General features: G+C 32.8%; 1 protein-coding gene across 6 annotated transcripts in view; it reads right to left on the bottom strand.

The window, feature by feature from the left end:
* EndoA (endophilin-A) overlaps window positions 1-23,298 on the bottom strand; it is a 40,232-nt gene that overhangs the window by 13,600 nt on the left and 3,334 nt on the right. For all 6 annotated transcript variants that reach the window (XM_068766291.1, XM_068766293.1, XM_068766294.1 and 3 more), the window contains exon 2: window positions 6,018-6,086. In XM_068766291.1, the coding sequence (XP_068622392.1) occupies window positions 6,018-6,062 (45 nt within the window). In that variant the 5' untranslated portion in view covers window positions 6,063-6,086. The remainder of the gene's footprint in view (window positions 1-6,017; window positions 6,087-23,298) is intronic.

Raw genomic sequence — 23,298 nt, 5'->3', positions numbered from 1 at the left:
AGATCAGGACACCTTACAGGAATTCAGAAAAAGATGTATATATAAATACACGACAAAAACTTAGCGTTCGTGTATTCATTCTGTAGAAGCATCTTTGATAAACAATTAATCATTGATTAAAAACTATGCGTATTGTTCTTCGAAACATCTTCACGTCTAATATCTCTCAATGCCTCAATATGAAGGTCTAAGAGCAAGGTGTGTTGTTAGTGATACAGTACTATCTTTGGATCTCATCTGCAAGGTCACAATCAATCAATGAGCCACGAAGAGGATTTTCAACGGATTCGAATGGTAATCTATGAAGAAGGCCTATGTCCAGCAAAGAACGTCCCGCGGCTGAATTGCCGATGATGCCTATTGTTTCATTTCTAACGTTCAGAGACCTGTTAATAACGATACGTGTTCTATTCCAATATATCTAACTATTTAGATACTTCTCTCTATTATATCTCGAAAGCTAAGCAAATACATTTTTGTAAGTAAATAATAAGTTAAACGTCATAGCTAGGACTAAGTTCATACAAACAACTTAATGTCTCTTAACCGTTGGTTTTAACAATAATCGCAGCCTGCATAAAAATTGTACGTCGCATCTGTTTATTTGAAGCAGCAAATTCATACAAAGGAGAAGAGACGTATCGGATCGCTCGTTTGAGCATAAAAGCTCGAGTCGAGGCCTAGCCTTGGCCGAGCAATACGCGCTCGTACAAAGTGCGGCACTTGTAGAGATATGAAAAGACTGTAACGTCAGAATACGATCAAAGCTAATGCCCGTTTTTATTCGTTCATTGTTAACTTCGTCAAATAATAAAAAAATGCTCGTTTTATTTATATACTAAAAATCAAGATGATGAAACAGATAAAGAGTAAAGTATATGGAGTTTTTTCCAAAAACTTTAGTAGTGAAGTTTTATACAGCATACACAACTTATAGATTACTACACAAAACTCGAGAATTTACCCATTTTTGTTTCTCTGTTATTGAAAACGTATGTCAACAGCCTAAAGAAATGAAACAACATCTGACGAGTGGTGAGTGTACAGCTCATTAGTCAGCTTATACGCCTATTTGCAATGACCCTATATAGTGATTACTCTGAAATATTTTATGTTTCTATTGGAATGCGAGTTTTAGTCTAAAGGGAAAATTAGTCAACAGTTAATTTTGAAACGTAGTAGTCATAAATTTGAAAATGCTTTTTCTTATTATACCATAATTATTTATAAATCTACTGATTTTTGGATAGGGTAGACCATACATTAATTGGCAGCAAATGTGCTTTACGTACCTTTAAAGCTTTTATATTTATAACCAACCACAATGTATATTTAATTATATAACATCAAGGTTCTTGATAAATCTCAGATTATTTTCCAAGTAAAACATCTAATATCTTTATTAAATGTTTTTTTTTTAAATATTTTTGCTAACAAAGAAATTAGTTAACAGCCTCATGCGATATAAAGCAAGCTCAATGTCAATAGATCAACGGTAGATCTTTGCAGGCTATAACAATTAGGGCACCACAGAAATATAGGTCGCGCTGTAGGTCATGGTCGAGGTAATCACGCGTCTCACCCTATTTCATGGTGGGGACTGAGGGAGGGAGGGGGATGAAGTTTTGCAGAGTACATCATTACTCGGAGTATTATTGATCACTTTGTTGGTACACGGATATTACACGTCCAACGGCGCGTAGATCTTTCGGAAAGGAAATCCACAACGCTGACAGAAACAAAATATTATAATCATAATTTTCTTGTTAATTCTAATGATTTCGGGAAGGAAAATTGTTCTATAATATGGAGTAATTTTCGAAAAATTTTATTCAACTGATAAATATAGTGATTTAATAAGCAATTTTAGTCAGCAAAATTAAAATATCAAAGTCCAGTGAACCTAAATGAGGCATGCAGCATCTTTTGATATCTGCCTTTAGTACTTAAATCGTATGAGACAACGCGAGGAAAAAAATGTTTTAAACTATTTTTTTATTTTCCAAAATCACACAATGGCAATTAAATACGTTCTATGTACCAAAACTCATAGGCCAGAGAAAAGATAATGATTCTACAGTTTCAAAGATCATTTTTCTTTCTTAATAGTTTTAGAGCCGCATAAAAAAGATTACCAGAAATTTTTAATTTAGAGAGAAGTTGCTTTAATTTCAATTTTATAAGAAAGACACATCGTTAAAACGAATTTATAAATAAATCAATTTACAAAAGTATTTAAATTCAACAAACTGAACTTTTTAAAAGTTTAAACTTATATTTTACCAGAATTTTCATTGGAGCTCGAAACGTTTTCAGAGCGCAAAGCGTTGTCTATTATTATACAAAGAACACTTGAATATTTAACGACGAGAGAGCTTTGTTTGGACTTAATACATCTTTCACGAACCTTATACATTAGCGATGATCGGAAGGATCGCGAATATTGAATATTTGATGTATAATGCCAATATAAAAGAATAAATACACTTAAATAATTTGATTTAGTAACAACAAAAAAATATAAAAATATTTGTAACGGTATGACTTATCTATTTACTCTTTTTCGCACATCATTAGATATAAAAAGAAAACAAATGAAATAGACTAAAAATTAAGCGCAAAGTTTTTTATCGCCAATAGCGATTTCTTCCAGATAACCATTGAATGGTGTTGGTCACTAAGGAAAAATACAGCGGTCGGTTTAACTGACAACTGTTATTGAAAATGGATAAGGCGCGAGACAGAGGGGAATATTTAATCTGGTAATTTCACTACCGTGTTACACAATATCTGACTATTGCGGTTCTAGATGACAGTTGGCAAACCTAAATATATTATAAATACTAAATTAAATTGTTACACGACTTCAAAGGCAGTTTCTGTTCTTCGTTATTAAAATGTTTTTGGTCAGGCGAACTAATGCCAGACGTGTACAATTTGATAGAAACAAGAAACAAATATATTTTCCTTATTAGTCGTATTGTCTTGGTAGAATAGTCATGGGTATAGAGATCCACGGCCTTTTATTACGCTTTTTTTTCTCTCACTAAGGAGATACACACACTTAAATTTAGGGGTGATTACTTCATAGTTTTTACTTAAACCTTTCATCGTAAGCGAGCATGTGGTCAAAATTCATGGGTGGTGAGGGTCTTGGAGTAAAAAATGAAAGCTATATTAAGTCTTTCATATCAGCTAGATTACCATGCGTTTCCGTTGTTTCGCTTACTATCGCCTCTTTTACAAAGAGGTTCTTAATAGCTTTCTAACGTTATGTTCTTTTAGAAAAATCATATCTCAATTTTGTTAGAAATTTTAAGATATAACATAAATGCCTAGTAATAAAATGAATCAACCTATTTGTTACAAAAACGGTGACTTCAATTTACATAGTCCAATCAAAAATTCAATGACTTTATGTGCATCATAGTATTATAATTCAATTTCAACATTTAACAATTACGAAGACAATTAACAAAAATAATAAACATATTACGCAAGTATTGCTTCACGGTTGTATAGTGCACATAATAGTATTTAAATAAATGCGTTCTTATTTAATTCTACAAATGATAAAAACTATTAATAATTAAGGCTAAATACTAATGACGTTAATTCATTCGTAACTTAAAATCAAAATGTGATAATAGTTGAACGTGAATAGCTCCGAAGTCGGGGTGTAAATGGAATGAGCTGAATATTACGGTATAGAATGCCTTTTGGGGTTTTGTATACCGAGGCTATTAAGGCGTTATTTTGACAAAGTCAAACAAAAAGATAGGATTATTTCATTCTAGTATAATACATATTAATTAAATATTTTCATTGTTGGTCTCCCACATGTCTTTGTGGAATAAACAACTTTTATTAATGAATCATTTCAATTATTAGTTTTTTTGAATATTTATTTTAAGCTAATGTGTATCGTCTTAAATCGTAAAAAATATGCTGATGAGTATAATAGATGCAAATGTAAAATAGTGAAAAAAGACGAGTGATACCGTTGCAGTTACGAGTATAATTATAAATAATATCTAAATAAAATGTAATACATTATAAAAGTTTACTGGGTCACCATTAAAAATCGAAAATCTGAAGAAACTGGTGGTTACGAATAAAAAGGCAAAAGAGAATGTGAACGCAGCCAGAAACGGTAGATCGACAAGACCATGACTGTATTCATGACAATTATACGTCACTCATATTAATCTCACTGGTGTCAACAGTCGGGGCCAAGAGCACGACATCATACGACGAAAACTATTCAGAGAAGGGCACATCAGAATTGAAGGGAAAAACGCGATCCCCCTCGATCACCACCAGTAAAATTTAGAAATAAGAAATACTTTTATAACATTTGAGAAATAATCACCATTGACCATTCTTACAAACCACTGCATAAAGCAAGATTAATCATGGAGGGGCTTTTATTAAATTACATTATACTAAACGTCGAAGCGATCTAGAAAGAACCGTGGTGTCATTGTACAGTTATAAATCACGTCCGTATCACTACTGTTTGCTCCGTTAACTCACTCTGAATCAAATGAACTTGATAGAGTACCTTAGACCATATTTAAAGATTAATGTTGGTGATCAAAGATTTAATAAATATCTACCAAAAAATAAATAGACTTCGAAAATAATGTCGTTTCAAGGAATTATCTTTTAACTCATTCAGGTTTTTAACTTTAGGCATATTCGAAGATGATGGAATTGTTTGTCATTGTTACGAAAAATTGTACGGCTATCAATAATCAGTCTGTAAGGCTTATTTATCTTTGGTGTAGAAGATAAAGGACATTTAATTGTACCCAGCCTCTTCCGAAGAACTCAAAAAGGTCGTCTATCCATCTCATGGTAAGCCGTAAGCTGAGCTTGCCAATGGGCTCCCCTCTTTAGCTTGACCTTTAAACCTCAGCGGTTCTTCGGCGCTTTGTGAAGTCAGAAGCAAAAGGAGCAAATGAGCAAGTACCTAATGCTCCTTCGACTACTAAATCCTATCGTTAATCCACTGAACTGTGTCGGATTAGATCTCGAAGACAAATCATGATCACGATTTGTTGAGCAAACGTGAGCTTGTCGATGAGGCCCGCGTTCTAAAGTGAGAGACCAGGTTTCAGTGCCGTAAGTCGTCACGACTGGCTGTCTGTAGGTACTGAGGGATATTGTATAAGATGATGTTTTTCAATTAATAGTAAAAAAATGCACAACATATAAAAATTTTCTAAAAATCAAATTTTAGCGTAATTGATTTAATTTTTTATTAAGCTTCATGAGATTTTATTTTGTTCAATAAAATTATATTCCTTTATCCCTTTTCATTTAGAGAGGATAATAACAATAATGGAATTTAGAAAGGGATGTTAAGATTGGGTTGTAACATTCACCCTAACGATCAATCCTAATTGTAAAATCGTGCGATTCGAGTTTGAAACAAATTTAACTAAACTACATTTATTGAAAACGATTAAAATAGTAGTGAAGTTGTTGTATAAACAAACAACAATCAATATTATTTTTTGATTTATTTTCGAGATTTGTTTAGTCCGTATAGATATGTTAACCTAAAACTTATTTATCTCGCTGAACAAAATTTCAAAAACAGTTGGTACTATGTTGCTCAATTAAGTCAATAGATGCTTAGAGGAATTCTGTTGCCACCGAAACCCTTGTACCGCGCCTTGGGTATACGTGCGGCGAGATGGAGTGGGTGGGGACATGGCTACGATTGGTTAGTCCGTCTGCAACGCTCGCTGCGGCAGTGTTCATGCTCTTTATTCCTCGGCGCCCTTCGCCACCCGTTATGGCGACCTCAAGCAATATTTGACAGCAGGTACAAGCGTAAGAATTAACATCTTAACTCGGTTTGAGATGACAAAGCTTAATACGCTCTTTACACTAACTGCGAGGGGAAAAATCGGTTCATTCCGATTCCTGAGTGCCCAAGAGTGTCTAATCACCGCCTAATCTGTTTGCGATTATTATCATACATCTTTTTGTTTATCCTGACTTACCTGATTGGCTTTGTTAATTTGTTTTTTTAGTCCCGCGAAAGCCATGGCCGTGCCGCCGGTAGTCTGGCTCTGAAAAAAAAACAACATTTATCAGTAAAGTATGTTTCTGATTAATACTCATGAAATAAATTTACGAAGTTAATCGCAAAAACTATATAAACAGTTAATAAAAATCAATATAAAACACTTATTGCTATACAGTGATTAAAATGGAGACTAAATACTTATTTGCCTGAAACTCATTTTTAAATAAATTGATATCGTCCTCCGCGTTCATTCCATTAGATTGTGCAAACAATCCAGTCAGCTCCACGGGCATTGATGCAACAAATCGATTTTTAATACAATTGTTGAATCGCCTTTGTGTATGTTGGATATTACCTCGGAATTTTTGGAATATTCTTTTGACACAAATACCGATGGATAAATTGGTTTTGCCTGATGAATCGACTAGTAATTAGTGCAATTAGTATATAGTGTAATAAGTAGTAGATTGTATGTTACTAAAAAGTATTATATTACTACATAGTAAATTGTGTGTGGCTAGTAGATTAAGACTACTACACCTAATCAAGAACAGGTGGAATATTTTAGTAATCTATTCACTTCAAATCATTAACATTAATCCACTGATGTACGCTATAAGAATTTCAGAAGAGCCCAACTTGATAAAGCTCCTTTACAATGGCACCTTTTAACTCAAAGCTAAAAAGGTTTCAAACGCGTCGTCATCTGACAATAGCTTAACAATAGTTTCTGAAGATACTTTCACGTTCTAGGTTTTATCAGAGAAGCTTGGCAGATCCTCAACCTCGCGAAAAATATACCCTAAGTGCCTGAACTGAAGCTCTCCAGGTCGAGCTCGAATTTAGCAACCGTAAAGAATATTTCTTACAGCGCTCAGCCATTCCTAACCTGGCGAACCTATAAATACCAAGGAGCAAAGAGTATTCATAAACAACTGAAACTCTAACAATAATAGGAATTAAAAAATGGGTGATAACGATGCTTATATTCTCAAAAGATAATCCTGCGTGACATCGCTTTTGCCTTGTACCTTATTACACGGTAGGACGTCGAAAAGCAAAATTTAATCAAGAATTATAAAATTTCTAATTCCTTTTCAGATATTCTTAAAAGACGGAGAAGGAGCTGAACCATGAAGGTGAACAGATCAAGTTCTTACTACACTAGACATGTCGTTTTTAGAGTCCACTAAAAAGCAGGGGATTGTGATACCACAGTGGCTGCCTCGTTCTTCAGGAAGAAACAGTAAAGAAGAACTGTAAAGAAGATAAAGGAAGACTTTTACTGAAAGACATTATAAAGTCACCCGATTTAGTCATACTTTATTTTTAGTATTAGTCCGTCAGGATTTTGCAGTTATTATGATAAGGGTGTGTCACCATCATATAAAGGCTACAGTAGTTTTAATATTTAGCATAAAATGTTAGAGTAAGATACAATACTGTTCACACACATTTTTATAAAAACAAATTAAAAAAGACAGACACCACATCGAAATATATAAAGAACTCGACAAAGAGATCGCATCAAGAAATAGTAATCCTTTTTATTTTTCTTTATAAATAGAATGCGGTGCGCTATAAATAGCAGCGAGTACGTGTTATTTTTTAAAATTATATAACTAATGTGAAATCATTATAACTATATATATATATATAACTAATGCTGTTCTCAGTTTTGTCTGTATGCAACTTTTAGAGCAGCACAGAGCGGACCAAGTTGTTATTGGCAGTTTGCCACAATGCCGGATCGATAGGTTCGCGGCAGCCGTAACTAACATTATATAATCTCTCGCAATTCAACAGTGTAGCCTAATGATTCGCGATGGTCACTACGATCCACATGCATTCTGATAATACAAAATATCTTTTATTATATAGTCGTACGAAAATAAGGTATATTATTGCATTCAACATTCTTTGATGAGGCTTTTCTTAAAGGTTACATGACTCCTTGTAGCTAACACTTATTCATAAAAATTTTAAAATTAGAACTTTCTTAAAATTACTAGCGGTAGTTACATTTAAAAAATCAAAAACAATCATTATAAAATTATCATTAAATCGTTTAGGTTTAAATAAAAAAGTTAAAACGTGACATTTTTGACATAATACATATAGTTTTTTGTTAAACAGCATGTTTTAGTTAAATATCTGTATCGAATAATAGCGCTTCAAATCTGGGAGCACCCTTTGACGCCTACACGGTCCTCTCGGCAACGAATAATTAAAAGCATCTAATTAACAGCATCGACTTCTGCGTCAATCTCTATGTTCCAAGTTCATAATGCCGGTGCATTTTTCAATTGAATTCCTCTTTCTATAATAGAAGTAACATCACATTTTTACTAAAAATGGACCCTTATTCATCAAGCAGTGGACGTTAAAATATTATTATTCTAAGAATGTACATTACACAATCGATTTAAATTTTTTTTAATGACTAGCTTATGTTATCGCTTAAATAGGTATTTCTATAATGGAGATGTACATTAATAACATCTGTTAAAGGATTTCATTGATTTAGTTAAATACACAAACTATATTAAAAATCATTATTAATAAAGTATATATATTACAATCTTTTTAATACAGGTATCCAAAATAAACCAAAATGATCATCGGCGAAAGAAAGTATAACAATGTAGATTTATTATAAATAACTAAATGTTACGTGACGAGTAACAATACCTTCAAGTTTTAATATCGGGGTCCTTTGTGTTCACGACTCACAAAACACTTAGTCGTTGTAATACAATTTCAAGTTTATTGTAGAGCGCTACGGCGTAGAGGCGGAAGCGTAGCTCGGGGCTGGAGCGCGACTGACGGTTCGTAGCGCTGTGCTACTGCGCGCGCAACGTAACCCCCACACCACATGAACCCAATATCAATCCACGTTTCTTTCATGCTATTTCAAATTTATTCACAACAACCAATTTGGTGCTAACCCAACTCATATTTCTTGGTCGTAGGATATTTGAGTTATTTCTATTTACACATCACAGTATTGCTTTTATTTCTTATTCTATAGTTTTTATTTGTTAATTATATAATACACAATATTGGAACAAATATTCAATTGGTTGAAATATTTACATACCACCAATATGGCATGAAGAAATATACAGACATATTGTTAGATGATCTTGTATTACGAACTATTAAAAAAAATCCTAATATTGCAAAATTTGCTGTTTCTTTCTTCTTTGTTCATCTTCGGGTAGTGCCTTTTCAACGAGAATAAAAGAGCTCGTTCAGGTCACAACGATAAAACATACAATGCACTGCTTATTGTATTTCTACAGTCGGTTGCACGGGTTACTTACCTGTCTAGGTGTTTGCCTGCTAAGTAGTTATTTTTTAAATGGAATAAACTATTGCATTTATAACATTCTTAATAAAATAATGTTATTTACAGATTTTGTGACATAAGTATACTACAAAATCTTGGGGAAATTATGTCTTTTTGTAATGAATTAAAAAAATAATTATGAAGATAATAAATAAATTTAATCCATGTTAACACCTTTCAATGGGAAGCTCATTATTTATTTGCTATAAGAATTCCACTTTACAATGACACTACCAAAAATATTTATAAAATAAGATAGAGCTATCTTTAATACAAAATGAATTCAAATCTGGTATAAAAAACTAATATTAAAGAGATTTATCTCAGTTTAAAGTTGCTAGTATAGGCTTTAAATGGTTTGTAGCAAAAGCAAAACATTGCTCGTGCACCCGACGAATGTTGTGGCCAAAAGGTTTACGAGTGGCGACGGTCGGACGATCGTTTGAAGTCCCTAGATACGGGCAGGGCGAGACCGGTTATCGTGGTGTTCTATGGAGTAGGCCTGTACTTTGCAGTGGGCGTCTTTCGGCAGACCTGATGATGGTGATAATGCTTTTCATGACAATGAAAAGGTAAGATAAAAATATAATTCAAAAACCATCGTGAGTTCAGCAGTGGACGAATTACGACTGGAATGATAATGATAGACTAAGGATATTATAAGATAATGGATAGTTACTTTAAATATCAAAAGCCTGTTACTTTTTAATTCCGTTGCAATTTTAACTTGATGATATATGATAGACTATAAATCCCATATCTTTTGAAATAAGACAACATCAAACGAATTACTTCAAATTACAAATAATGGTTTACAAAAACCAGAAGATATATAAAATTATAATATATATATATTTGAATTTTATTGCATCATTTATCATCGTCCAGCATCACTGTAGTTTTATCTTGGACATTATATTTTGATTAACTATAAGGAACGGGTTGAATTAGAAAATGTGAGGGTGTGGAACGTGTTAAAAGCAAGTAAGAAGCCGCCCACGAGAATCCCGCCCACATTGGTATAAAGTGGAAAAGTAATATGACTGCTAGATATTATACACTTGAAAATATCACGGGGTAGGTTTTCATAATATTGTGGCTTCACACATAAATAGCCTTTTTTTATTCTCGGTGTTTACTGTTTAGTTTAGGTATTATCGCCTTTTAAGATTTACAAACTACAGGCAGTAGAATAATTTAGGCGTTTTAAAAATTGTAATTTGTTTTATAAGACATTAGTAACGAAGGAAATACCAAACGCTATGAAAACATTAAAGAAATCACTTTTGTCGTATACCAGTTGAAAATGTAGATTGTAAAATTAAAACGTGTACCAGAGAGCATTGAAGACAACCCTTGCTCTAGATGGAGTCTAGGATAAAACAAGAACAAGACTATCAAGTAAATAGCAGACACTAAAGACATCTCAAAGTAATGAACAATGAATAGTAAATGAACTTAAATTTTCTAAAGTATTTTCGACAAGTTCTCTTGGTGAGATATAAACAAGAATACACAGATTTAGCGCCCGCAGTCTTTCATCTGTTCCTAAATCTACTGAAATATATTCAGTACTCAGTACTCATCACTGAATTACATAGTTATCCAAGGATTACCACCGGACGTTTAATTTTGATATACCGTTAGAAATAAATGTGTAAAGATAAATGTTGATAAAGGAAAAAAGGAATGGTATTCCCCATATTTTATATGGTATTCTAGATGAGGCCGCGAAGTCTATGATATATTTATTTTGTTAAATGCTATAAGATAACTAAGTAACACATTTAACCCTGTTTTTAATTATTGAAAAAAAAAACGAAATTTATGTACTGTGTAGCCAGGTAATCTTACTAGCCTAGCCTTTAAACAACCTACCGCAAATGTTATAACTACTTGACGGTAGAAACCCACGCCATAGTAACATGCAACGTTCGGTATGTTATAAAAGATACCAACCGTGCATTCTTAATTATAATTACGCAATGACCTTTCATATATTTGTAGTTTGTAATTGACAACGTACTGTAAATAATAACATATAGGTTACTCCGCTTTGTCAATATTAAAAAAAAATTATAGCAATGTAATGGTAATATAAAATATAATGGAATTTATTTTTATTAAATGAAGAAAATTAGTTTTAAAAAGAAACGTTCCGTTGTGATCGTAAATATAAGCTCATAGTACCATTTTTCATTAGACGAGAACAACAGCTGTTGCAATATGTAAGATGTACCAGTGTAATGAAAAACGTATTTGTTTAACGTGTTAGGAAAAATTCAATTGCAATAAAAGTATGTGTCGGCAATATTAGTAACATGAGTTGATCATTAAAAATGTGAGATTAACTACTTTACACTTATATTGCTTGTAGTTTAACAGAGTAAGGGCTCATTTAGACCTTTGAATTAATTTCTCTTGAGTGAGATTTGTGAGCCTACTCTCCTACCGGAAGACAACATAGTTCAGCTTGGCAGGACTAACATATAGGTAGACGCTCGGTCTTCAAATTTGAACTGAAGTTTCAAACACTTGTTTAGGGCAGAATGTGTGGTAGGAATGATGAAATTTCGAAGGTAAAGAAAGCACAACGGTATTAGTAATAAAAAGTAAGAGTTATATAAATGTGTCGGGTATGGTTTACTTGGATTTCTTTGACGGTTGGTAACTGAAGCCTTACTGGCATATAAAAACTTCACAGGATGGTAGTATGCAGAGGGCGCCTAGCCTAAACGTCAAAGGTCTAGTCGGGTAATGATCAAAAGTTAACATATATTGTTTAAATAAGAATATACTTCTAAGTTTCGTTTCATAAGGAATGTCACAGAGAGATAAATTGGTTACGGTTATTATCTTGGTATGCAGCCAATACTCAATTCCTTATTAATTTCTAGAATGAAAAATGAATGATGTTATCTCTATATACTGCCTATCTATAACTAATAAATAATATACATAAAATAAAGAATAAATTATAGACTCTCAAACTCTCTCTTTTCTTGCTTTATGTATTCTTTGAATATAGTATTCGATATTTATATAAATCATATATCTACCAATTTATGATAAAATTAAAATATGCAATTTATATTCATGGAAATATCAGCAAGTATCCGTTTAATTTATTAAAAAATTGTGAATATAGTTGAAGCTTTCGAGTCAAAAATTTGTAATGTAAACAAGTTGTTTTTAACGGATAAAAAAATTCTCTTTTATGCTAATCTCCAATTTGTTATCTATATGTTCTACCGGTTATGTGTAACGGGATACGTCATATGTACAGCCCGTTGCCACTTTAATTTTAGAGCATGTATAAGCGCACCAGAGTTATCATTATTTAAAAGTATCAATATTTTATATTTATTAATAATAAATTTAATATAAAAGATAACAAAAATTGGTGTTTTAATATAAAAATATGATAAACATAAGTAAATGAAGGCTAAAAGTAAAATTTGAACGCTGAAGATAGCTTCAGAGAATTTTATATTTATGGAACAAACTAGACGGCAGCGTCTTAAGAGACTCTCGTAAGCGGGGCAATATAATTTAAGATTATCTACAACGAGACGTACCTGGTAAAATGTAAATATTATTTCACGTTTATATATTGCTAAACGTTACTGGGCGTGGCTTTCCGGATATTCGATTAAGCCAAAATTCCTTGTGTTTTAATATTATAAACCTGAATCCATCGAAACAAGGCTCAACTATGTTACTAGCATTTATTTCTTATCATATTTGATCTTATATATTAGAAAAAAAATGGTGTTAATCCGGGTGTCATGTCCATTTCGTGCGAGTCCTTATTACTTAATTTTTTCATATTAGTCCCTCTTACAATTAATTTTAAATAAGTTTAATTTCGTCCATCGGACATCAAAACGGACGGATCCCCGAATCGATACACAGTTGAAATCGTTTCAACTAGCACTGAGCGTTTTGCTGTTACTTTTATAAGTACGTGCAGGCAAGGAATGGAACAACCTACCGGTTTGTTTCCAGGTAGTTAGAACCTAGGAGTCTTCGAGTGAAGAACGAGTAGGTATCTTTCAGGCAAGCGTGTACCATCGTATATCTTATCATTGTATGGTATCAAACGAGAGAGAGGTCAAATGCTTTGCCTATAAGTAGTTAAAAAAAAGTTCCATAACCAATTATAAACAGACAGTATAAAAAAATAACAGATAAAAATATACAGCAATACAAATGTGTGGCAGAAGGATATCATGGTGATTTATTTTAATTGGATATTACTGATTAGGGCCGAATTGTATAAATGGTCGCAGGAAGTTGTTGGATTCGGACAGCGCGAGACCGGTCATTGTGACGATCTTTGGAGAAGGCCCAAACATTGCAATAGGCATCTATCGGCTGACATGCTGCTGATGAGATAATTTAGAACATTGTAACGTAATTGATGTACAGAATAAGCGAATATATCAGTATTACTACTTGATTCATTCGTTAATGTCCGTTCGTGTATGCCGTTAAAATATTACATATATAAAATATGATTTATTCAAAGGAATATACATAACCAACAACGAAAATGAAAGTAGTGATTATAAAAATAAAACGGTACCTCGTAAATATTAAGGTCACGTAAAGATTTTGAAAAAATTTTGAGGCTTAATATTTAACATATAGAGATGTCGTCACTCAAATGAAAAGGGCAGGACAAAACAAGAAAAACTCTAATCCGGATTATTTTATCCGTACTTTTTTATTATATAAATAGAGTGCAAAGTAAAGTCATGACATACTTATGTCTAATACCTGTCGGATTTTATGGAGTAAGGTGTTAGCAAGTTGAAGTGGAACATGTGGGAGATTAGTTATATTACAACGAAGAAATAACTGAATTTTATTTTCATTGTTACATCGAAAACTACGAAATAAAAATAGGGTTACTTTTCTGATATTTGCGCAGCCCGTGATTTAAAATAAAATATTAATAGTACATGTGCCTCGTAGAAATCATTACTTTCGGTATAAAAATAAAAATGTCACTGTAAATACGAATATTCAATAACGTAGGCTAACAGTCGGACTTCTAACAAGGGCATAGGTATATACGAGACAGAAGTTTAAACATTTAAAACTTTGCAGGGTTATATTAAACTGTTATAATGAGTATAATAGTAAAAAATTATTATTATATACGTAATAATCATAATAAATTGATTATTATGCATATTATTTTTATATAATTTCATCTTAAATTTTTACAGTTTGTAAGTTTTATAGATCTAGCATGGCATTTATTATAACAGGGAGAGCAGTTCGAGTGCCGATTCGTGATAAGACATAAGCAGATTAGAAAGAAACAAGTATATTCCAAATTTGATGATGCAAGCTCTCATTAATGAAAACTCGCTAATATTATGGAGTGCTGAAATATCTTGATTCATAAAGAGAAGACGTAAAGCTTGACGGGGCTTGACAGTACTGAAAGTTGGTACTCGAGTGACGTCGTTATTCGTGAGCCACCGATTCATTCAAACTGCCATAGAGGTCGATCGAAGCCCGTATGCGCGCGCATGTCGGACTACATTCCTACGTCAGCTCTTATACGCGCTAGCGACAGTGGGTGGGGAGTTCCACAAATACTTACAATGCCAAGGGTTTCACACAAAATTAAAAAAAATCTCGTAAATTGATCGCACACCTCGAGGTTATGCATACCTTTATTGTTTTATAATGTAGGTATTGTAATAACCATGAAATATATTACTTTATATTAAAACTACTTTTTTCTCCGGTTGCAAATAGTCGTATATTTGCGACCCAAAAGTTGCGCAACCTATTTTGATAACGTAAAATTAATTTTCACGTTTAGAAGTTCTTTAATAAATTTATTTCTCTTTCTGCCATAAAGTTCAAAGCCATATAAATAATTAGTAGACAGATAAAGAGAGTTGTTGTTTGCAAATTCGGTTCTCTTAATGGTTAATTGCTTTATAATTACAAATTTCATTAAGAAACTTTTAAATAAAACAGTAAATACAAACGTGTTATACATATACTTAATCAAAGTGTGTTGCCAATGTTGATCCGAGACTATGTTCGAAATTTTACTGCGCGATAATATCAGAAGTTAAGAGGTCTGCATAAGAACCCCGGTCGCCGGCGAATTTGGAAGAATTGGACGTTTTAAGTGATAGTAGGCGGAGCAAAGCACTCGTGCAATTTTTGCCCATGGGGCCGAAAGGTTCTCGAAAATCCACCAGCTGGTAGAAGCGGCGTGGATAGGACCGTAACTAGGTGGATCGAAGACATAATAAAAGTCGCGGTAAGTTGCTGCATCGGCGATCTTTGGGGGAGGCTCATGTCTTGCAGTGGTCGTATATCGGCGGAGATGAATAAGAAGATATACCAAAGTCGTAATTTTCGATTAAATAGAAAACATCATTCTGGAATTAGCTGTGGAATGTCCATTGTTGGCTATAGGTTTCCAATAGGACCATCCAAAACATTTACAAGGTTGACGCTACTAAACCTGCACCGTGAAATGGATACGTCAAACCTACGCAAGACAAGAGATCGCATAGGAATCTTTTTATCTCACAGAGTACTAAAATATTAATATATCGTTAAAATGAATTTAATGTAGAAAAAAAAAGTACTTCGGCTGAAAGTGAAATAATTAGCGTAACAAAAAGTCATTTCCATATGCATTTGCATTATTTTTAATAAACAACGCAACCATGATACTTAATATTTTATACTGCAAAAATGAAGTTTATGTACCGTGGAAACTGTTAAACGAGTTTACGCAAAACATATTAAGCCATTTAAAAAAGTGACTGAAAGGTCAAAAGAATTAATAAAAAATTGTAGGATTAATTTTTTTACATTTTGAAATTATTCTATAGAATATAGTTGTTTTAGCCCACTGCATGGTATAGGCCTCCCCCAAAGATATCTATGGGGAGATATAAAAATAATTGATCGCACTGTGATATTATGGTACGCAAAGTATGCTGCTGCCTATCTTCTGAAAACTAGTTTGTGACCTGTGTCAATCCTATATAAATAATGTGTGTAATTAGTGTGGATTATATAAGATTGTATCCCGGCAATCGAAACTATGAACGCAAGTGTCAGTTCTTATCGCTGGAATACCAATGCTCTATATAAATCTGATCAATGAATTTATCGTACTTCAGCGGAGAAGGAGCATTAGTTAGTTGCAGTGACCGCACGCTGTGCTTTCAATTATATTACGAATGGAGGGCGGTCTAGTGCCTCGTAAAGGTTACAACAGCGCTGAACTCAATTTCTGAACGCATTTTAGTTATTTATAGAACAAAGTGCAGGTTCTCGCCGGGTAAACTGCAAAATGTTCTTAATTGGCAAACACTTGGGGTGCTCTCTAGTATACATTTTGCCAGTAATTGCATGTTATGTCTGTAATGTCTTTACTGTTTTCCTCCTGATAGCGAGATGCAAATGCAAATTGCCGGTAATATTTTCTTCACTACTTGTTAACAGCTTTGTTTAGGGGGCACACATATTTGAATTGCGCCTTTCTGAAATTGAATTAGCGATCCGTAATCGTATAACAAATTCCTTCACCACTTGGAAATTTCTCCGTAAATCGCTGAAAGATTTAGGTCCGTCAAGACCCAACGGCAAGTCATTTCTGGAACTGTCTTCATTTGGTTAGGTAGAGAGAGGAAACAGGTTTGTAAAGATAAAAACCATTGCATTCCAAGGAGACCTTAAAGCTGTTATGCGTGACGTCTGTCCCAAAGATCGTACCAGGCCACCATAAAATGCTAAAATTTTAAATCTATTAATATATATTGAGATCTATCCAGTATAACAAAGTCGATTGGTATGCATTTCTAAATAAATAATAAAAATATATTATAATTATATGTTGTCATTTATATGCCAAAGTTGAACTCCTGGAGAAACAAATATTCTTATTCTTCTCCGGGGCCGTAACTTCCCATTTCCCTAAAAGTCGACTAATCTTAAGATAACCTGTGATCTTGAATGAAAACTATATGTAATCATTACCTTGACAAAGGATTGTCGCTTATCATTATTATGTACTTTGCTATTTTCATTCCTTCTTACTGAACTTGGACAACGTTTTAGTGTAAGTTGAAATATTTGTCACCTATTAGTAAAACTAACTGTTTTGTCCTTAGAGATATCAGGGATAATCATGCCCTTATGGTTTGGAAATTTTCATATTTTGTTACATTAATCACAACTTTGTTTGAAAATGGCTTATTTTAGAAAGGCCATATAGTACGCAGAATTGATATTTGCAGGCGCCTTGAGGGTCTGGTCAAGAGGCCATGGCAAGCGCAGCGTAGGACGTCATGGCAGTGACGCTGCTAAAAGAGTACCTAAATACTTGGGTATATAACAGTCAATTGCAGGTGACGTAGTTATAACGCATACACAATTTATCTGGAAATAAACAGTGTAAATGTTAGATGTAGTAAAGGCTAGAAGACCGCCACTGCGTACGCCATATCTTTTTAATTTCCAGTCATAATAATTTCAGCCGCGGGACATCCACTGCTGGATATTGGCTCTTCATCATAAATCTCCAATAAGACCTTTATCCAGGGTCTTACGAAAACCTTTAAGTCGTTCGTCCACTTAGTGGGTACCTTAAGGAATCAAAACCAAACCAAGGAAATCTTAAGGCTCCACGGCCTGCCCACTTGCCAATCTGCTGGGCAATACCGGATACTTTCGTTCCTCTACGAATATCCGTATTCCTTTTTCGAAGAAAGGAGAAATCCTAATCTCGTGGAGCAACTTTGAGCTTGCTTTTAAGGCGGAATATTTGACGAGAAATAGTTCAAGAAACTACAAAAGATTTTTCTTTAATTCTCATAGCTTTCGTATAATTAAATCAGTGAAAGTCCAAAGCTAAAAAGGTCAATATTTTTAAAACGTTATGTAAATTAAATTTTAACATCACAAACGTGCTTTAATATTTTATGTACTATACTTAAAAAGAATATAAAATATATTGAACATAAATCTTCGTGTAAGATAATATAAAAATGTATTGAATACAGTGACATACGATCTCTAGAACCTTCGATAAAAATGCAGATAAAAATCACTGCATAAAACCGCTGTCAATTTATACAATGCAGAGATGGTGCTTCATTATTGATGCATTGCGGTCATTTGCTAGAGTTTAGTTAGAAGTCTACAAACGATTCATATGTTTATTAATTTTTCTGACACGCTTTAAAAAAACTATTAGATAATAAGAAATTTGACACTTGTATTTTTCATATTCATGTCTAATAATTTACAGGGGCATTATATGGATACATTCAGGTATACACAGGCCAGCGTTCCTTAAATGCTGCAGAGAAATAGTGGAGAACGCAATAAAAAGAAATAAAATTGATACAGGTCGGGTAAGCAACGAAATAAACAGGAAGTAGAGAAAAGAAAAATAAAACTGTATTTAAAAGAAATAGAAAAAAATAATAAGAACTCAAAAAAATGTTTGGTGCACAAAATTAATATAAATTAAGGTAAAGAAATGTGATATAGCCTGGATCTGTGATATTGAAGCGAGGCGATGGGCGAACGAAAATAAGTATGAAAAAGAATGATAGAAAATTACAAAGAGAAGAGTACAAGAATAAAAGGAAAAGAAAGTGAAAAAATCATTAAACAATATCAAACCCAGTCCTACAAGATAGGGAGTACAAGAGGTCCCCAATAACGGGAGCCAGAAAAAAATCATTGGTTTAAACTGCTTCATAATTTCTTTGCTTTTTTTTTCAAATTTTGTCAATAATTTAAATATAAACGATGGATTTAATGACGTAGATTAATAACAATTATTTAGATTATCTATTCCTGACTAACTAGTCCTTCTGACTTGTGTTTAAAATTGTATCGTACATGTATGCTACCTAACAACATAGTCAAGTCGCTGGATACTGGAACTTTGGGAGGGACCTATGCTTTGCAGTGGGCGTGTGTATTTACCCTAAATGACATAAATAGATGTATCGGAAAAATAGACTTTACCACCTGTTTATACGGCTATTATTAGATAAAAATCTCTTATGAACTTAAATTATATTTCCGTCTCTTTAACTGCAATCCCAATAAAGCTGATGCATGAAAGAGGTTTTAGTGTACATCATTATGGGATTAAACTTCCGCAAGTGTTTTACAGTGCATTTTATAAGGCACTTTACGTTTTACGTTGGTTATCACATCGTTTAACCAAAATACTCTGAATTGTATAACGCAGTTTGTCTTCGATTTTTATAAAAATAAACTTTTCGTTTCCATATAAAGTCTTATTCAGAGTCAAGTTCCAAGCGGTCCTATAAAAATAAGAAATTCTTGTACAAGTCCTAAGTTCAGATATGGACATGCTACGGCTAAATGTTGGTGATGATGATGAAATATTCGTAATTAGAAAGTCAATAGTTACAATGTTTGGACACGCTGAGTCTTAAAAATGTATATCTGGTAACACACGTCGTTGTTACTTTAATAATACTAAATTTTATTTCCTTAACATACGAAATTATAAAAAAAAACATTACTTTATAAAACACTCTACAAGGCACAGCCATAGAGTAAATTACGTTTAATGTATTATACTAGCAGTATAATAAATTTTTAAACAAAATGTAAACATAAATATATACAAAAGTGTGTACGAAAGTAAGTTAATGCCATTAACGACGGACGGCGCCTCATAACAAGGTAAAGAAAACGATGTTATTAACATGATCGCTATTACACGGTGCGACATTCGTTTACATGAAAGTAGATAACATGATTCTCTAGTAAGGTCGGCAAAGCGTGACTTGCGAACTACACTTGGCTTTTAGACGCGAATTTATAAACTATGGCTCGTAAAATCCCATAGTCGCTCACTGTAAGGCACAAGCCTTCCAAAAAGATATCTATGGGATGATATCCCATAATCGCCACACTTGGCAAGCGGGTTAGCGATCGCAGTGCGATAATATGGTAAGCAAAGTAGGCTGCCGCTCATCTTCTGGAAACTTGTTTGTGAGCAGCAGTAATTCTATATAATTTAATGTATATAATTTGTGTAGATTATATAAGATTATATCCTGAGAATTGAACCCGCGACTAACGTTCGTAACTCTCAGGCTAAGGCTAAGCAACCACTGCTCATATAGCTATTCATATAAAGTGATATGTAAACGTATTGAAATGAAAATTCTTCTTCTAAAAGATTGTCCTTATAAAATTAGCTATTAATTAACACAGCAAGTCCCTTTTGAACTGTATTTCGGTAACTAAAAATAATCTGTACATTTTTCGTAGAGACATTATTTCAACTTTTTTTTTTAATGTTGCTTTGGATTCTTGTTTACGCTACACTTTCTAAGGACATGATCACAGAGACGAATTTTTTTTGTATAGGACGCCATATGGATATATTTAAATGAATATAGTTTTTACAGTATTTTTATATAATAAAGTGAATCAGTAATAACAGCAAAATCTCTCTATAACCTGCTCAAGGATTTAGGCCTGCCAACAGCATCAGTTTATTTCTGGAACAGGTTTCCAAAGCAGTTTCTACGCGGGTTGTGAAAACCATACCCAGCTCTCTCTACAATTTCTTAGACACGACACCCGCACAATGAAACCATAAAGATCTTAAAATTTCTTTCTTTCTTTTTTGTTAATTTCTTTACAGTTTTGTTAGCTATTTGATTTCTTTCACAATTATTACTAACCCATACCATTTAAAAATGAGCCGCGCTTTTTTTGTTGTCAATTACCAAAGACCGCAAGAAATTTCACTTCCTCAGAGAAGCAAATACCTATAAATATATTTAAAATATTTAAATCTGTAGAAGAAATATGGACTGTAGAGATATACTCTGTCTCTCACAAACAGTATACCTACATTTTGTATATTATAATTTGATGTAAAATAAATTTTTAGTACCCCTTAATGTTTGATACGTTTAACAAGATTTAAATTTATACGTTGATTTAAATACCAAAACTGTGAATTTAATAATTATTATTCATAAATATTTTGTTATAAGTAATATTCCTATTTAGAGAAAACACATTCTGAAATTACAGTGACTTTCTACTATCTAGACTAACAGCAAAATATAAGTAGACATTTCTACTATCTAGACTAACAGTAGACAAATATATTTAGACTTTCATAATATCAGATGTTTCTTAATTCAACAGACGCAAGATAATGTCAGAACAAAATGAAATAATGAAAAGGCATATGAAATACTAATTCCGCAGATAATTGTGTTTGCTTTAATTATTATAAATTTGAATTTAGAATAACAAACAAAAATTTGAGATTGTGTCGAAGTCACCAGTACGGCACATCGGCAACAATTCATCTATTAATAGTAGCTTTATCTGCATTGGACAAGGCAAATTTGTAAATATGACGAAAAAAAAACACACCAGTTTGAAACTTCTTTGTTTCAACAATTATCAGCTCTAAGAACGTTAATGACTATTAGGTCATCTGACGCTCGGAGTCTTACAGATAGTTTAGTTACTTCGTAGTGTTGGCCACAATATTAAAAAAATAGATTTAGAGATCACTCGGTAGTAGTATAAATTATATTGATTGTAGCTGTACTATTGCTGCTGTACTAATTCTTATTAATTTCTTCTTCTAGGAATATTGCTGTTTTAGTGGATTTTCTAAACCGTAAAGTGACGAGATAGACAGGGTCTATAACATACAAAAGCATAAAACAAATTATATACATACAGAAATTAAATTCACATTAACGTTTATTCTTGTGGCACAGCAACGGATCTATATATTAAAACATTTACTACGGACAACATACATAATTTATTATCGTCTAAAAAATAAAATAAAGAATTTTTTATAAAAGTTTTAAACAAACGCAACAGGAAAGGTCATATATATAGCTTGTTTAAAACAACATTAAAAAAAAAAAGATTACGAATCATGAATTGTGACTACTCCAGAGCTGTTGATTATTTGACCTCTGGCCCATTGTCTTTAATTGGTCCCTGCTTTATGCCGCACATCTTTGTCACTCGAAATATATAGAATTCAGTAACGTAGATCTGTCATGAATCAAAAAATAAAATATTTTTATGAATTATGAAAATTAATAATAATCAGTCATATTGGAAATGATGCTAGTCATATTAAAATAAATGTATATGTGTGTATAAGTGTATATGTATTGTTGTTAACTACAATTATCATCATTATCATTTTAGTCGTATGATAGATTTCCAATTGTTATTTCAATGGTATTCTTTTTCGGAATTGTTATTTTCGTATGAACAAAATAAGAAATTCTGTAATTCTACATTAATAAAAACAGGTCCAAAATTTTAAATTCCGGGAAAAACATAAATAATCATATTTAATGGACAGATAACGTAAAACGAAGATATGTAACGGTAAGAAAGTTTTACGTATTTCAATATTTGTAATATAGAATGACCTATAAAAGGTTGGGATGTAGGCGTGACACAATTATACGGGGTCGAAGGCGCCCGACTGTCTGCCGACAGATTATTACGCTTGGTAACGGGAATCCAGCTCAACAAAATAGGTTAACATTAACTGGCTATTTTTTTGGCATCGTTATAATTTAATTACGTAAAATTGTACTTATGCAATACTTCGACATAACGTAAATTTCATGACGATGTTTACATTTTCATGCTATATAATGACGATAGAAGCGGAAAATTTACCCGATGTGGTCTAAGTCATCTATCATTTACAGTAATCCTACCCCACTCAGTTAAGTCGTTAAGGGATTATTAGCGATGAATAATATCGTCTGCAATTATTGGTGAAACGAGAACGCGTCATTCTCTTTAGTCTTTCAACGAACCATGAAGAAGGCTTTGC

Source organism: Battus philenor, unplaced genomic scaffold (genome assembly GCF_028537555.1).
Source record: "Battus philenor isolate CCGP_79_NKW_IND1 unplaced genomic scaffold, ilBatPhil1.0.hap1 SCAF_21, whole genome shotgun sequence".
NCBI lineage: Eukaryota > Metazoa > Arthropoda > Insecta > Lepidoptera > Papilionidae > Battus > Battus philenor.
Note: the sequence above shows the minus strand (reverse complement) of the source record. Positions and strands in the feature narration are given on the sequence as shown.